This window comes from Drosophila persimilis, unplaced genomic scaffold, assembly GCF_003286085.1.
Source record: "Drosophila persimilis strain 14011-0111.01,24,50 unplaced genomic scaffold, DperRS2 tig00000002-arrow-pilon, whole genome shotgun sequence".
In the NCBI taxonomy this organism is placed as follows: domain Eukaryota; kingdom Metazoa; phylum Arthropoda; class Insecta; order Diptera; family Drosophilidae; genus Drosophila; species Drosophila persimilis.
The window spans coordinates 7,041,432-7,057,298 of NW_020825289.1; the positions used below are offsets into that span (position 1 = coordinate 7,041,432).

The 15,867-nt window shown below is 43.1% G+C and overlaps 5 protein-coding genes across 6 annotated transcripts in view; 4 read left to right on the forward strand and 1 right to left on the reverse strand.

The window, feature by feature from the left end:
* The window catches only part of LOC6590118 (cyclic nucleotide-gated channel rod photoreceptor subunit alpha), a 59,152-nt gene that overhangs the window by 38,905 nt on the left and 4,380 nt on the right, over positions 1 to 15,867 (reverse strand). The window lies entirely within an intron of this gene.
* LOC113565259 lies at positions 2,602 to 3,231 on the forward strand. The gene is made up of 2 exons (XM_026987090.1): positions 2,602 to 2,658; positions 2,725 to 3,231. Exons 1-2 carry the CDS (start codon positions 2,602 to 2,604, stop codon positions 3,208 to 3,210), a joined length of 543 nt encoding a protein of 180 aa, XP_026842891.1. The 3' UTR covers positions 3,211 to 3,231.
* On the forward strand, positions 3,454 to 4,121 carry LOC6590122. Its single transcript, XM_026986199.1, has 2 exons — positions 3,454 to 3,512; positions 3,567 to 4,121. Exons 1-2 carry the CDS (start codon positions 3,468 to 3,470, stop codon positions 4,065 to 4,067), a joined length of 546 nt encoding a protein of 181 aa, XP_026842000.1. The 5' UTR covers positions 3,454 to 3,467; the 3' UTR covers positions 4,068 to 4,121.
* Positions 4,295 to 5,675, forward strand: LOC6590123. Of its 2 annotated transcripts, none has more exons than XM_002016000.2 (2): positions 4,295 to 4,427; positions 5,066 to 5,675. In XM_002016000.2, exons 1-2 carry the CDS (start codon positions 4,308 to 4,310, stop codon positions 5,546 to 5,548), a joined length of 603 nt encoding a protein of 200 aa, XP_002016036.1. In that variant the 5' UTR covers positions 4,295 to 4,307; the 3' UTR covers positions 5,549 to 5,675. The 2 variants fall into 2 exon arrangements, 1 of the variants encoding a protein (XP_002016036.1); XR_003408471.1 differs by lacking the exon at positions 4,295 to 4,427 and adding an exon at positions 4,983 to 5,011 and having other exon boundaries at positions 5,066 to 5,132.
* On the forward strand, positions 5,777 to 6,534 carry LOC6590124. The gene is made up of 2 exons (XM_002016001.2): positions 5,777 to 5,831; positions 5,909 to 6,534. The coding sequence occupies exons 1-2, from the start codon at positions 5,778 to 5,780 to the stop codon at positions 6,413 to 6,415; spliced, it is 561 nt and encodes a 186-aa protein (XP_002016037.2). The 5' UTR covers position 5,777; the 3' UTR covers positions 6,416 to 6,534.

The following is a 15,867-nucleotide window of genomic DNA, read 5'->3' on the forward strand; positions in this document are numbered from 1 at the left end:
TGCGCTTTGGCTGTGTTCCTCGATGCAAGGTGCCCGCTCACATCCGTGAGACAGTGCTCTGCATCTAGCATTCAGGCGTGCTCGAGTACGAGGTGCCTGCCCCTCCCCCGCCTGCTGCTGTTGCTACAGTTTTTTCCGAATCGCCAGAGCGCGAACAAACAAAAAGGTCGCGGCGGCTGCAGCGTCCGCACCAGCCAAACAACAGGGAAAAACAAAATGAAAATGAAAAACAACTTGCAGCAAAGAATTACAACAAAATGGGAAAAGAACGGCACCACGTATGTGTGTGTATATGTGTGTGTATGCCCCATTCAGCGGCAGTTTGCTGTTGCAGCAAACTCAGGTCCTCCAGAGTTGTGTGGTCCTGCAACAAATTTGCTGGCACAGCAGGCGAAAATATGTGCCAACACAGCAGCATTCTCCAGGAGTGGAGTGTGGCAAGGATATGGATATGGTGGAAGGATATTTCACTTTATTGGCAAAGTCGAAGACGGAGTGCACTTTCCACACACGCGACCTCGCGGCCGGGGGAAGCTTATGGCTTTGGCGAAATTCCTACTTTCCAGCAGCTCATCCCGTTTAAGTCTCGGAATTTCCCTGGGAAATGGAAACTAAAGCTGTGTGAGGCAATGTCTTGTATATAGCCTATAACCCTATTGCCCGCTAAGAATTTTGGATGTAATTCTCCCCCTCCGTTGGCCATCATTAATCTTCGTCTTCGTCTTCGTCTTTGAGTGACATGGATCGTTTTCCCACATCCCGCAGGCTGAGACTTAATTAGGCTCCCATTTGGCTTCGTTCCGAGCAGCAGCATCAGGTACCGAGCTGCATATATGTATGTATGCACCATTCGCTGTGGAAATATTTGCATTCCGTCTATCCCTCCCACAGACGCGATGGCCTAGAAGGGACCGTCATAAGCAGAGGCTGGTCCAAGGACCTCCGTGAATTGCTCATCTTAATTGGATTTTAAATTAACTGTTAAAGCATTTAGCGTTGTTTGGAGAGTAGGGAAAGGGACGAGTGGGAGGAACCGCAAGAACAGGTGATAAGGTGGCCGTGTTCCTTGGATAACCACAGGCCACAAGCCCACATACACGACACCCAACCCGCAGGTCATTTGTAGCGCACAAATTAAATGCCACTTTCAGATTCCAAGCCATATCTTGTATGGTTTTAATCTACTGGCAATGGCCCAATAATGTTTGGATTTCAACGAGGCCTCAAACAAATAAGAGATTCGGCAAAATGATTTTCACATAAATCCAACACAGTGGACGGGCCCCCGCTTCCAAAAATTCAATTAGATGGATATATCTCCATCTGTACGTCTGGACGATCCCCTGGTACGAGGGGAGAGGCTGCATATCCATCATTCTCTCTCTCTCTCCAAATGTTGACGTTGAAAATTTCCTCTATCTGCCCTACCATCTCTCTGTCTCTCTCTCTCTCTCTCTGTCGAAACATGCGTGTCAAAACAATTGTCATTCATTTTACTCAGGGCTCTGTCTGTGGAAATTGAGTTCCATTTCCCCTTCCTCCGTCCACAGCCACTTCTATAGCCATGCAATTATGCCCCCAATGACATGTGTTAACAGTCAAACCCCAACCCAGCACCCCCTTCTCTTGCCTATTCGGTTCCATCTCCGCCACGTTCAACATTTCCGCCAGCCATTTTTGCCCATTTCCTGCAGCCTTTCAACTTAAAATCCATATGGGAAAACGGAAGATGTGGGAAGAGTGAAGATAGAAGATAGTATATACGATAGATCCTTGGGCTGAGGTTAGTTCCTCTGCTATCTTCTATCAACGGCTTGATTACGGCTGTCATATTATTTTCACACTTGAAATGCTGCTCGCATTTCAGCGCCACAAATCGATCCGACGCGCGGTCGTTATAAACGTTGCGGTCGTTATATGACACTTGGCTGTCACTCTTTACATGGCCAAAGAAGTCCTTGGCCAGCATGTCCTGGTCCTCTCCTGAGTGTGTGTGTGTGTGTGCGTATATCCTAGCATTCTTTCAGCTGTCAGACCATGGAACATCCGCCTCCTCTTGGAACTCTTCTCAGAACACTTATACTTGGCGGTGGTGCGGTGGTGCGGTTGTGCAGGGCCGAAACTGACGCTTTTTCCACAATTTGTATGGAATTTCGTATAGATATAAGGCGTAGCAGGGGCATTCGATAGATATTTCCGCCTAAGGCACACAACATACAACCCGAAACACACAATGCCCAGGATGCTGCAGACTCGAGCTCTATTGCTCGTTCTGGTAAGTGCTTGAAGACAAGATCACTCTTAAAACTCAACTAGCCAACGTTCTACCCCGATTTCTATAATTTATTATATAAGAAAAACTGTTCCCGAAATTATTATCGTACAACTTGCACAGGCATTCTAATGTTGCAACCTTACACAGATTTTCGATGTTACACGGAGGTATATTTTATTCGTAGAAAGTACAAATCAGGAAAAAGTCTGATAATCAAGCTTTCATTTAAGTGTCATGGACATTGATTTAGTTCTTTGAGATCTTTGTGTATTCATCATTCCTTGTTCAGTCAGTATTTATTGTTGTAGCTACATCGAAAATCAAACATGAATCCCAAATTGAATTTAATTTCCTTGACGCTCATAGCGGAGCTCTTCCTACTGGTACGTCCCTCTCCTATTAAGAGAAAAATCTCTCAAATGATACTCAATCTCAAATTGATGTCGCAGGTGCCTTTCGGGAATGCTAGGGGCACCATTACGCCAACGCAGCAGAAGATCGAAAAGAGCAGAAACACCACAAGTATCACCAGAAATGGCACTTTGATTCTGGATGCAAGCGACCAGAGGCTGAACTCCACTAGCCTTTCAGTATCCCATGTTTCGGTTTCTGCATCTGTTTCCCCTTCCGAATCCTCGCCATCTACTGTGCGGCATATCCGTCGCAAAAAGAGGGAATATGCAGTAGATATTCCATTTGATTTCTTCACGAACCATATGCACTGCGACATGGAGCAATCGGGAACCTATAAGATAATGGCTTTTTTGCCTTTTAATTGCATTTGGATACAAAACAATCGGCACCAACACGAGGGGTGGTGGCGCATATACATGCAGGCAATGATGGAGGCATTCTTCTTTGGACAGTATTATGAGCGCTTGAGGCGCTTCGAGCTCGACCCACACTCCTTCGACTACAGAGGTGTGGGATTTTAGTCTAGTCTCTATAAAATTAATGCGGAAATAAAATTATATTCTCGTATCTACTCTTTTAACGGGACGGCTATATGTGTAGATTTTAAAGGGGAGGGGGCAAAAACTCCGTCATCCAAAAATCTGTAAGCATGGATGTCTGATTTTTGTAACACTGATTTAGCTGTCTTTTTATCTTTATATGGGTACATAAAACACGAAACCCGCATTGACAAACAATAAAAGAAAATACTTGTATGAAAAAGATATACAAGTCCCATATGATGTCCTTAGCTTTAGCTCTGATATGGCAACTATTCCTCATGGTAGGTCCTCTATGTTCAAGCTATCCTCAAATGATCCTCATCCTCAAATTGCAGTCCCAGCTGCCTTTGACGAATACCAAGAGTATTTCCATTACTCCAAAACAGCAGCAGTCTATCGGTGGCATCAACAAATCTACGAGTAACACCTCGATCCTCGATGCAGGCGACCAGAAGAAGAACACCACTAGTCTTACAGCATCCGGTCCTGGTTCCCCTTCTGTTATATCTGCTACTCCTTCTACTACCCCTTCTCAATCATCGCCATCCGCCGTGAAGCATATCCGGCGGAGCAAGCGTTCAACTCTGATGGATATACCATTCGATTTTAATACGAAACATCTGCCCTGCGACGTGGATGTGGGCAATGCTGTTTCGATCGTTGATAATTTTGAGTCTCACTGCGTTTGGGCATATAACAACAAGCATGCCCATGAGGGAACCTGGCGTGTCTGGCAGATCTATAAATTGGAGGGATTCTTTTTTGGTCAGTACCACGAGCGCTTGAAGCGCTACGAAATCGATCCCCACGGCTATGTTTGGCCAAAAGACCCATAGATACACTGCAAATGTTTGTATGGTCAATTAAATTATCCGTTTGGACTTAATGTACTTATTGGATGGGCAATACCATAGTATTGGGTGGTATTCCTGGGGCGGATATGGGGTATATTTTATAATTTGCCATTGAGTTAGTTGTCTGTACATTCGATAGTAAAAATCATCATTGATAGTCCGTAAATTCAACTCGAAACTAGTCAAAAATGTTTGTGTATTGAATTTGTTTTGGAGCCAAACATGAAGTTGCGATTTAGGGGAATACTAATCCTTTTCGCATTGCGACGTTGCAGGGCCAATTATAATATACGGAAGATGGAGAAGATGGTGCAGATGGTAGAGCCTGATCCTGTTACTAAGGTTAGTTCCTCTGCTATATTCTATTAACGGCTTGTATACGGCTGTCATATTATTTGCATACTTGAAATACTGCTCGCTGCTCGATCCGACGAGTGGCTTTTATAAACGTAGGCCATCATGACTCTTGGCTGTCTCTCTTTAAGTGGTAGTTACTAAATTTAACTTTAAGGTAAAACTTAGCATTTCAACCGCTAAATTTCTCGTTCCTGATACATTTTTTTACTAATCGTCTCACTAACCCTGAACTTCGTTTGAGTATCCTTCCCATACCATAGACAAACTCTAATTTGTCTAGTAAATTGCGAACATTAATCTATTTGGTGTCAAACGGAGATATACTTAATTCGGCGAAAAGTTCAAATCAGGGGAAACGCCGTATCTATGTATAAATATATTCTCTCTGAGAATCAAGCTTTCATTTAAATGTCAAATTATTGCTATAATATTAAGTAATTAGCAGTAATTAATACATTGATACACAATAACGTAAAACGAAAAGAAAATAAAACACATATATGAAAGGGATATACACGTCCTATACGATGTCCTTAGCTTTAGCTCTGATATGGCAACTATTCCTCATGGTAAGTCCTCTGTGTTCAAACTATCCTCAATTGATCCTCATCCTCACATTGCAGTCCCAGCTGCCTTTAGGGGATGCCAAGAGTATTTCCCTTGCTCCAACACAGCGGCAGTCTATCGGTGGCATCAACAACTCTACGAGTAACACCTCGATCCTCGATGCAGGCGAGCAGATGAAGAACACCACTAGTCCAGCAGCATCCGGTCCTGGTTCCCCTTCTGATATATCTGCTACCCCTTTTCAATCATCGCCATCCGCGGTGAAGCATATCCGGCGGAGCAAGCGTTCAACTCGGACAAATTTGCCATTCGATTTTCATACGAAACATCTACCCTGCGACATAGATATGGGCCTTCAGCTCATCACCCATTTGAATTCTTTCTGCATTTGGGCATATAACAACAGGTATGCCCATGAGGGAACCTGGCGAGTCTGGCAGATGTATAAGTTGGAAGGATTCTTTTTTGGTCAGTACTACGAGCGCTTGAAGCGCTACGAAATCGATCCCCACGGCTATGTTTGGCCAAAAGACCCATAGATACACTACAAATGTTTGTAGGGTCAATAAAATTATCCGTTCTTATTGGATGGTTGATTTACGGTTTAGGGCGGTATTCCTGGGTTATTTATGGGATACCTTTTTCTTATGTGCCATTGAGTTAGTTGTCTGTACATTTCACTAGTAAAAGTCATCATTGATAGTCCGTAAATTCAACTCGAAACAAATCCAAAATTTTTGTGTAATTGAAATTGTTTTGGAACGAAAAATGAAGTTGCCATTTAGGAGAATAATAATCCTGTTGGCATTGCTGTTTGTGGGGGTAAGACGATGAAGAAATCAAAGCGGCGAAGCATGTCCAAACATAAGAATCAATTTCATCCGTCTTTCCATCGATAGTTCCTACTAATTGAGAGAGCAGCTGCCCGGAGTGTTCCGGAATACATGCCAAACGAAACGAAAAATTCCAGTGTCGTCGAAAGAAAGATTAACGCCACTGATTGGGCCAAGGTGCGGAGAGAGCAAGGTCAACCCATAGAAGAAATGGCCCCCGATTCCCAGTTACCTCAGTACCCATATTTCAGCTCAATCAAGCACTTGGCCCGCACTAATAAGAGCAGTCTCAATAATACCAATCTCACTTCCACTGAGCCGTCTATACCCTTTGGCTTCGACACATCGCATCTGCCCTGCGATTTGGATTCGGGGGGACGAGAGTCCGTTGTGTGGGCTTTTCCAACTTATTGCGTCTGGGCATGGAACAACAAATACAACGATGAAAAGAGCTATCGCGTCTTCAAGATCTTTCAACTGGAGGGCTTCTTCTTTGGCCAATACTACGAGCGTTTAAAGCGCTTCGAGATGGATCCGAAAGTATGGGATTATACGAAAACAGGAGTCTCATAGAGAATCTTCTAAGGGCAACATTTAAATTTTCTGTAATACGGTCTACGATGGTTAACGCTTATTTAAGCCGTGTTAAATTTGTTGTTATGTCAAAATATATGTATATATGTGTATCGAAATATTCGAAAGTGTAACAAAAGTTTGTCCCGCAAAATGAGAAGATCGATAATGAAATGAAATCTTAAGCGAAAAGAGAGAATTTGCTAATAGAGGCAACTCCAGTCTATAATTTCTAGCTACACATCTTTCGAAATCTACTCGAAATCTTCCCGAAACACTCGAAAGTGGAATATGCGTGCTCATTCCTTGAATTTTATACACGAAAATTCTGGTCTATGACTCTGATTGGAAGATGCATCATGATGTCATGACAAGAAGAACGAAAATTATCTGTGACTGATTGACCTCGTTAGGTGTTTGTTTTTTCCTGAGTAATTAATCAATTAGATACGACAATCGCTCTTCAATCGCTGCCGTAGAGCCTTCTTAGAAACAAGCTAAAATAGATTACAAATGCGAACGGAAATTCGATACTTTCGTAATGCTTTTTCGCTGTTTGTTCGGGCGAAAAGTGGGGAGGAAATTGAAAGAGTCGCCAGCTGTTCTTTTTCCCAGAACGAGCGGATTCCAACGCTCAGTGTGGGACTGGAACTGGAACTGGAACTGGGACTGGGACTGGGACTGGGGCGTATGCAAGTATTTTTCTGATTCAAGAATATGGATTGATTTCGTCCTGCCGATTTTGGAGACAACTCAACGCTCATCTCAGACGCACACAATTATAAATGATTTCTTCTTCATTTTATTTTAATTGCGGCAGCGTTCGTTTTCTCTGATGAATATAATCAATCAAATTTCCAACGTCTTTCTCCTCCTTGGAAATGTATTTGGGCCAAAAGCAAATAAGGTGCAACGCCCTAAGTGAATTGGATGGCGTGTTTCGTTCGGTCGGTCTGGGGCGATTTTTATCTGCCCTTTCTTCCCCCATATCTCGGCTAGCATTTGTGTGTGTAATTTGTAATTTTGCGGATCATCAATCAGCTGTCGTCAGCTGTCGAGCTGCGATTGCGTCCCCACCATAAAGCGTTACAGAGGAGAGGTGCGGACAGAGAAGCTCTGATTTATCGATGACTGGCCGAAACACGAGTCGTTTGTTCCTTTTAATTATACGAAATCTCCCGTCCCTCTGTCATCTATTTGCGGGGTTCGAGGGAATTCTTCTTTGCTACGTACCGAGAAAGATGTCCTTAGATTTGACTATCAGGAAGCAGGCTTCTATTGATATCTACTGATATGTGCTTCTGTTTTTGGAGAACATTGTTTGGGGTTCGCTGTTAATTATAATGAAGGAATTGGAGCACACACTTTCTTACTGCGTAATTTTGTGCATCAAATATTCACATAGTTTGCATATTCACCTAGTTGTCTTGACGAACAGAAACTTGATGCCTGTGCTGAAAAGTTTTCCACAAAGTGCACAGAGCAAAAACCGTGGACTACTCGCATGACAAGGGATTCATATCCTCTTGACACTTGAATGTGCTGCTCCTTGCCCCCTCTATTCCTATTCAGGAAACATCGAATATTGTATACCCGCACTGTTTTCTGTTTCAATTAAACTTCAAAGAGCAACAGCAACAGCAGCAGCAGAGCTCCCACATAAGCTTCAATTTCTTCTACCTTTTAATTAATTTTAAATTGCACAATCAAGTGCAAGACAGACACTAAAACAGAATGGAAATCGAGCCATGGCGGGCGTGGGGGTGCGGGTTGGAAAAATATGATGAGTTTCTTTTGTGTACAAATATTTTGTATCATTAAAATTTCAAGAGAATTTATATTCTCAATGCGAAAAGGTTTTTATTCTCTCTTTTTTCCGCATTTCATAGGCAAAGAAAAACATTGCCTTCAGTGGAGCTTCAATTTTATTTATTTATTTCCGGAAGCGTGCCCTTGAGAATGGGGCTTTCTCTTGGGCTTTCTCCTGGCCATCGCACCACACTCCCCCAAGATACTAATACAGATGCACACACACAAACACACCATCGTTGTTCATTAGATTTTGTTGCTCTCCACGCTTTTTGCGGCACTCGCGCGTGTCTGAGCCCTGGCCCAGGAGTTCTTCAAAAGTTTTCATTGCTCCCTCCCATTGCCAGCCACGCCCCTTAAGCGTGTCTTAGGCCATGGGGGCAATGGTGGCAATGGCAATGGTTTCCTGGTGGCTTTCTTTGACCATTTGGCTGTGCTATGCCTCTAATGAAAACATAATAAAAATTTTGCGCTTTTCTGCCTTCCCAAGTGGCTGTGAAATTTTTTGATGACTTTGCCAGCTTGTGGGAATCGTGCCTGCCCCTGTCACTGTCGCTGGTTGTACATATACTTACTAAGCGAACTGTGTTTCTCTCTGCTTTTCGCCCATTTAGTTTAATGTAATTAAGTTCTCTGGTCCGAGAGTGACGGCAAAGTGTGCCTCTCTCAATGGAAATTGTCTTATGGGGCGATAATTATTTGATGATGTCACAATATATTTTGCATTTTGCAGTAGATCCTGAACAATTGTTCAATTAACTGAAGGTATTTCCATAATCCGTAGAATATCTCCAGGCACTGTCGAATTTTCATTGCTTTGCATGTTAAAAGTTTTTCCCAGGACAAAGTTTTCAAGTTTCCAGAGTCGCATAAAATATTTATGGTATTGATTGGTGGGCTGAACACGAGTTTCGAAGTTCGGCCACAATTGATTCCCAGCCTAACAAATCAATCATTTGGACACCGGCCCCTTACTCTCTACTAGAATCCAGTGCGGCTCCTCCGCCAACCTGCTTCCTGCTCCAGGAGCAGGAGGAGAAGCGCACAGTCACTTTGAAACTGACACGGCTACGTTGCACCCACTTTCGTGGCGCAAATCTCATTTCCCTTGTGGCTGCAAAAACCACTGAAAAAAGTACCCCTTCTCCGAGGCTCTAAAATCCTTTCCTCTTTTTTTGGCGTGTGGTGCTGGGGGATAACCCAATTTGATGGCCACTGCTTCTCCACTGCTCTCTGCTTACGTCACAGCTTCGCACCTCGCACAACTTGCTTTCTGTGTCACACACACACACACACACACACAAACTCAGGCATATAGAGAAAGAGAGGCACACACAGAGAGAGAGAGAGAGAGAGAGTCATGGCTCTACAGAGAGCTCTACATTATGGCCAAAAAGTGGACGAAACAAAACAACAAAATTCCATTGGAATGAGGGGCATAAAAAATGGTAACAAAATTACATACATCAAAGGTGTTTTTTTTTTGTTTTACTCTTTTATGAATATACGAGTGTGAGAAGAGTGAGAGAGGGGGGATACGGATGAGAGAGGGGATAAGCCAGCATGTTGTTTAAGGGTTGCTGCGGGCCCGGTTCCTACTGCTCTTGGCCCCCACGCCGCTGCTGGGGCTGCTGCGGCTGCTGTTGCCGCTGACCAATGGACCATGTAATTTTTTGGCAAGCATCCTTTGGAGTTTTTTTTTTTTTTTTGGAAGGGGGAATGAGGCTACTCTGCTGCTGCGGCCTTTGGCCCCTTTTTGTCTGACGATTGCTTTTCCATGTTACCTTTCCACCCACATGATGAATGTGCGATGGGCTCGTGACCGGGTCCAGCCTCAACTCATCTTTTTTTGGTCAAATAAACTTGGCAAATATGCCGCGGCGGCCTTAGTTTGAAGCCAAAGCACGCGCCGATTGACATCATTAAGCTGGGGCCAAAGAGACGCCAAAAGGGGTAGAGCCACTAAATCATGTTTTGCCCAACAAAAAATATGACAACAAAAAAGTGAATGCACAGCCAAATGAATGGCCCACAAGGGATCCACGGGTAGCAGCACATGAGTATATTATATAGTACGATAGGAGAATGTAAAGGGTTTTGATTTATGCAAAATAGTTTAATTTCGGGATGCGATAACAAAAGAGTTGACCCGGAAAATGTACTCATTTAAGGGGCACTCGATATAGTTCGATAAAACCGATCCACAATAAAATGGCATATACAAAAAAGACGCTATATATGTACATAAGAATCTCCTTATTGTACTGTTTTCGGTTCCCTCTCTCTCTCTGACTCTTGACGTGTATATGTAGATCGATGTGCTGTGCCAAAATGTTCAAAGTTGGGTTCTTTTATCGGTTACTCTCCGTTCTTACTGTCACTGAGATCCATGTTCCTAGATTCTGCGACTTCCTCTACTTTGGCTCGAGGATATACCAATGTGAACAGGAGTAGCAACCAAAACAATCCATAGCCGGCTCCAGATGCTTAAGTACCTACATCCATTTCTCTGAATAGATCTATAAACAAGGAAGGAGACAGGCCGTAAAGTTGATAAACCAAAACCCCAAAGCGTCGCCTGCACACATCGTTTCTGTCTGGTTTCGCACATGTGCTCCCCTACGAAATGTGCTGCTGTTTGCGAGACTTCTCGCCTTGTTTGCACATGGTTATTGATAGTGCTTCAATCTGAGGAAATAATAAATAAATGAGCCTAACGTCACGGCTCATGTCGTTCGGTTGCCTTCCTACGTCTGCAACCTCTCCTCCCGACTCTCCACTCCTCTTCAGTCTTTTCTTCTTTCCCTTAAGTACACGCACATATACTCATATGCATACATATACATATACAGAGGCATTCACTCACGAGATTTTCTCCTCCTTCTCCTGCTCCAGCTACTGTTTTTCATTCGCATTTTCTTTGACGCTCCTTCCCTTCAGTTTCTCAATTTCCCACAGAGCTGCCAACATTTTTCACATCTTTCTCGCTCTCTGTCTTGCTCTCTCTCCCCTTTGTGTGTCCGTGTGTGTTTTGTGTGACGTATACGCAACGTATGGCACATTTTTTTAAATGGCCGCCAGCACAGTACAACAGGCCTCCTGCAACTGACAGGACACACTGCCTATGACGACTGCTGCCAGAGGCCAACATTTTCTTCAGTTATTTAGCGTGCCTCCCAGCGGTCTACCATCCCGCAGCCGCCTCCTTCTACTGCACCTTTTCACAAACAGCAAATTGTTTTTCCTCTGACTCCTCCCTCGGCTACGCCTATGACTCTGCCTATATGTAGCATTTTTATGTACACATATACATATGTATAAATGTATATCCCCTCCGACATCTCAATTCGTAGACACTGCAGTGCAGTTTGTATCGGGGCTTACAAGTTTTCTTATTGCAATGGAAATTAACATTTTTCCACTGCAATATACACCCTTACATTCGCACAGGGAACAGGAAACAGGAAGCAAGAAGAGGCACAAATTTCCTCACATATGAGGGACATGCGAGGCTTCCCGCACTTGTGAAATATTTCATTGACATTGCGTATACGCCCTGACGTCCGTCCGTGCTGTCATTAAGTAATCTGTTTGACTCGATGCTTCTGCGTGGCTCTGCTCTCTGCTTTTGGCGGTTCCACCTGCCCGTAAAATGCATTAATCAACTGTCTGGCAATTTACTCCACACAAAAACACACACACACACACACAAGATACAAATTAAGAGCCGTCGAAAAATGCCAGCAGCCATGTAGGCACACATCCACACATCCACATCAGAGTTATGTTATATGCGGGACCGTTCCAATATATGTGTACATATAATACTTTATACGAATTTGTATGTATCTGTAGTATAATTTCATGACGTTCTTTATGTACAACGTTTTAAGAGCTCGAAATTGAGAACTGAAAGAAGCCAAAGGTTATATATGCAATTTATCTTTCCCATGAACTGAAATGCTGGATCGAAAGGGCAGGGGCCACCAGCTATTATTAGGGCACCGTATTAAATTACTTAGGAGTCGTTTGCCAGAAGCCAGATTTTTGCTTCTTTGAATTTCAAGGCAAAATGCTTATTAACTCGTGTGGGAGTTTGCGTTTAAAGCATTTCCGTTTGGCTCCATTTCATCTTTGACTCTTTGACAGTTGCAAAAGCATTGAATCGTGTGGAAACTCTGGCAAAACATGAACATATAACCATGAGACGACACTCTGCTGGTAAAAACGGGACAATTTTTTGACATTTTAATATTTGCAACCTTTTAAATATTCCAGACATATGTAATGCCTCAGTGTACCCATCCAATCCCATTCCGATCCCAAGCTCGGCTCAGCTCTCTCCCACGCTGCCGTCTACCCCACTTAGCTGTGGCTGTCATTGCTTTTAAAAAGTTTATGACACTTTTCCGTTTTTTGGCATTTTCATGCGTACACTCGAATATACATACATACATACATATGTATGTATGAATATGTAGATAGTATATTACAAAACGCATATCGGGGGCGACAGAGGCATCAGTGTTTGAGTTGAAGTTTGGAGTAAGGTCAAGTTTTTGGGGATCTTTCATTCTATATTTATCTGCACTGCCTGCCAATCACAGTCACGTGTATGTGTGCGTGTGTGTGTGCCAGATTGGCTATCTCTCGTTGGCTTTTAAGGTTATTTTCTATTCCATTCCAGCTGCTGCTGCCGCTGCTGCCGCTGCTGCTGCTGCTACTTTTATGCTTTCTCCCACTTCATTGACGGTGTCGAAGTCGATGTCGTTGCCGTCGCATTGCACATAAAACATTTTTATTGCTCATTTAGATATTTATGCGCAGTTTTATTATAATGAAAATTGTGCGTATGCGTGCGGTTTTTATTGTGATTGCATTGAGGCCAAGAGCGCAGAGAGAAGGAGAGACCGCACACACACACACATAGCACAGTGTAATGTGCGTCACAGTTGGAGAGTTAGAGAAGCAGAGTGATAGAGAACAAGAGATAGATAAAGAGAGAGTTGTGTTCTTTATCTACATCTGTTCTGCCGAGTGTTTGTTCAAAATTTCAACTGCACGTTTTTTGATTTGCCATCTCTTCCTTCCTCGCCCTCTCTCTTTCGGTTTCGCGGGGGGCTCAATTTAACGCAGCTTTTGCTTTTGCATTTTATGCGTTTTCCTTTTTTTACGAGCCTCACGTCGACCACAAACACACAAACACTCACACACATACATGGACACATGGGGCAAACAAATTCAAATGGCAAATGTCGCAAACGGAGTCGCGATCCAAGCTGATAAGTGCCCGCAAAAAGAGGCAACAAAATTGTTTTGTTGTTGCATTGCTTTCCAAAACGGAAGTCGGGGCTCCATTTAATTGGAATATTTATGTGTGTGTGAGAGAGAATTAATGACCCAAACGAGCCTTGGAATACTGTCATTAATTAATGTGGCTGGCAAATAACTTTTGCCCTGGGATATTTATTGATGGGTTTTCTTGCAGTTCAAGTTTTATGATATGTGCGTGGTTTTGCACGCCATTCAATTAAATTATCCAATTGTTTATCAGCTAAAAGGCAATGCAAACACACCGAATCCTACCCTTACACATTTCCATGTCCATGTACTCCACTATACAGATCCCTACGGCAGACAACCAACAATAATAATTATATATCAATTAAAGGCGTATTTACATATTGCCTTTTGTCACAATGCAGATACACAGATATATGTAAATCCAATCCATATCCGCATGTTTGTGTGTGTGTATGTTTGTGGGTGTGTTGTGGTTCCCTTGGGTCGCATGAAAGCAATTTCAAACAATTCGAAAACTGATTGACGGGCAAACTATCGTTGACACTCACCTCAAAGCCTCGCTCTCCGCCTTCTCTGGCTCTGGCTCTGGCTGTGGCTCAGCCTCAGCCACGGCCTCGTTCTCTCGGCCCTTTCCACTCAAATCCCAGAAACGATAGTGATTCCCATTTGAGGACATGCCTGTGCATGTCTCTTGGCATGCCTGTGCCTGTGCCTGTGCCAGTGCCTGCCGAAAGACAAGATTGAGCAAATATTGCGGTAAGTTCAATTTCCACATCCACGAAACTCAGTGCATGGTGGTGAACGGTTGCAGAATGCAGAATTCAGTTGCGAATTTAGTCTAAACTGTGTTTGAGGAACCGCAAAGCCTCGCCACACAAGAATTCCCATGTGTAACTAAAATTATGAATTATATTTGACGGATACCTTCAGAGAGAGAGAGAAACCCTAGAGACTCCTAATTAAGGGGAAAAGCAGAAAATATAATCTCCTTTTGAGGAATTTCTGTGCTCAAGTGGAATTCATATTTTAAATGCATAAGTTAACTTCTCTTAGATATGTTTAAATTGGTTTGAAATTCAGATTATTTATGGTCTATGTATATGTATGTACATACATCAGTATGTATATCTAATGAGCAGAGCTTTATAAACTTTCTGGCGGAATAAGCGCTTTTTATAGCTATGCACTCATGTATAGCATATACAAAGTTTAGATTCAGTGTTACAAATTTCCAGGAAAACCTATTAGCGCGTTTCCCCCGTTCCATATACGTACGTACTGTCTGTGTGTATCTACGCGGGTGTAGTCTGTGGCACGCATATTTGACCACGTTCTATCGTCGACATCTGGAGTCATCTCTGTAGATCTGTGGCCCAATCATTTGATGCCAATTTCATCTCCAGCACACACAACATGCACACAGAGCTCAATGCAATATTTCCCCTCATTCTGGGGGGCTCTAACCAATCTCTGGCCACTGCCACGCACTGCCTACACACATATTTCGGTCCATTAGGCTCGTCTGTGGGTCTGTTGGCCAACGAGTCCCCCATGAGTCTTGGTGTCGCTTGTTTCGCTCCTTTCGGCTAATGCGGCCGCTGGGCAGTCAACTGTTTTGCTTCTGTCTTTCTCTCTCTCTGTGCATCTCTTTCTCTTTCTAGAATGTAGTTAGTTCTGTTGATTCTGCCCTTTGGCTAACAACAGAATGTTGTTTACTTTGCATATTAAAACAAAATGAGAATACAGAAGCAGGGTCCCAACACAAGAACGAAAGGAGTGCCGTTTTGAAGTTCGAAACTATTGATACACTTTCCAAAGATAGGATAAATATCTTTGAAATTTCATAGAATGTGTGGGAGATGTGTAGAACAGAGGTTAGGAGAGATAAAATATCAGATCTGACATGTGTCATTTCGCTTATGGTAAATTTGTACAGCGAATCAATAACTTAGATGGAACTGGGGAATACAGAATCAAATAGTTTCCTTTATTAATCTTGAATAAATACACTTTATATCCTCTAATATCGTAGATGCTTAATTTCCTGTTCAAAGTCCAAGTACCCTCCTCTGGAAGGGTACCACAACAGGGCATTGTTGTGATCTCTGAAACGGAGGAGAGCATGCAGCGGCATGGAGAGGCATGGAATGGACCCTGGGTCTGTAAAAGGGGTGGCACTTATAAGGCTACTTTTTCATTTGTGACGCCTCCTCCCCCCCTCCCACTTAAACTTTAATTAATTATATACAGTTTGTTTGTGAAATTAAAAATTGTTGACTTTCACAGAATCGCAAAATGATGACGAGGACGATGGTGGATGATGGAGCCCTCGCCCGAAT

Coding starts and splice junctions, on each gene's coding strand:
- LOC113565259 (XM_026987090.1), top strand. CDS start 2,602: ATGAATCCCAAATTGAATTTAATTTCCTTGACGCTCATAGCGGAGCTC. Junction 2,659..2,724: donor TAGCGGAGCTCTTCCTACTG/GTACGTCCCTCT, acceptor TTGATGTCGCAG/GTGCCTTTCGGGAATGCTAG.
- LOC6590122 (XM_026986199.1), top strand. CDS start 3,468: ATGATGTCCTTAGCTTTAGCTCTGATATGGCAACTATTCCTCATG. Junction 3,513..3,566: donor TATGGCAACTATTCCTCATG/GTAGGTCCTCTA, acceptor CTCAAATTGCAG/TCCCAGCTGCCTTTGACGAA.
- LOC6590123 (XM_002016000.2), top strand. CDS start 4,308: ATGAAGTTGCGATTTAGGGGAATACTAATCCTTTTCGCATTGCGACGT. Junction 4,428..5,065: donor AGCCTGATCCTGTTACTAAG/GTTAGTTCCTCT, acceptor CTCACATTGCAG/TCCCAGCTGCCTTTAGGGGA.
- LOC6590124 (XM_002016001.2), top strand. CDS start 5,778: ATGAAGTTGCCATTTAGGAGAATAATAATCCTGTTGGCATTGCTGTTT. Junction 5,832..5,908: donor TGGCATTGCTGTTTGTGGGG/GTAAGACGATGA, acceptor TTCCATCGATAG/TTCCTACTAATTGAGAGAGC.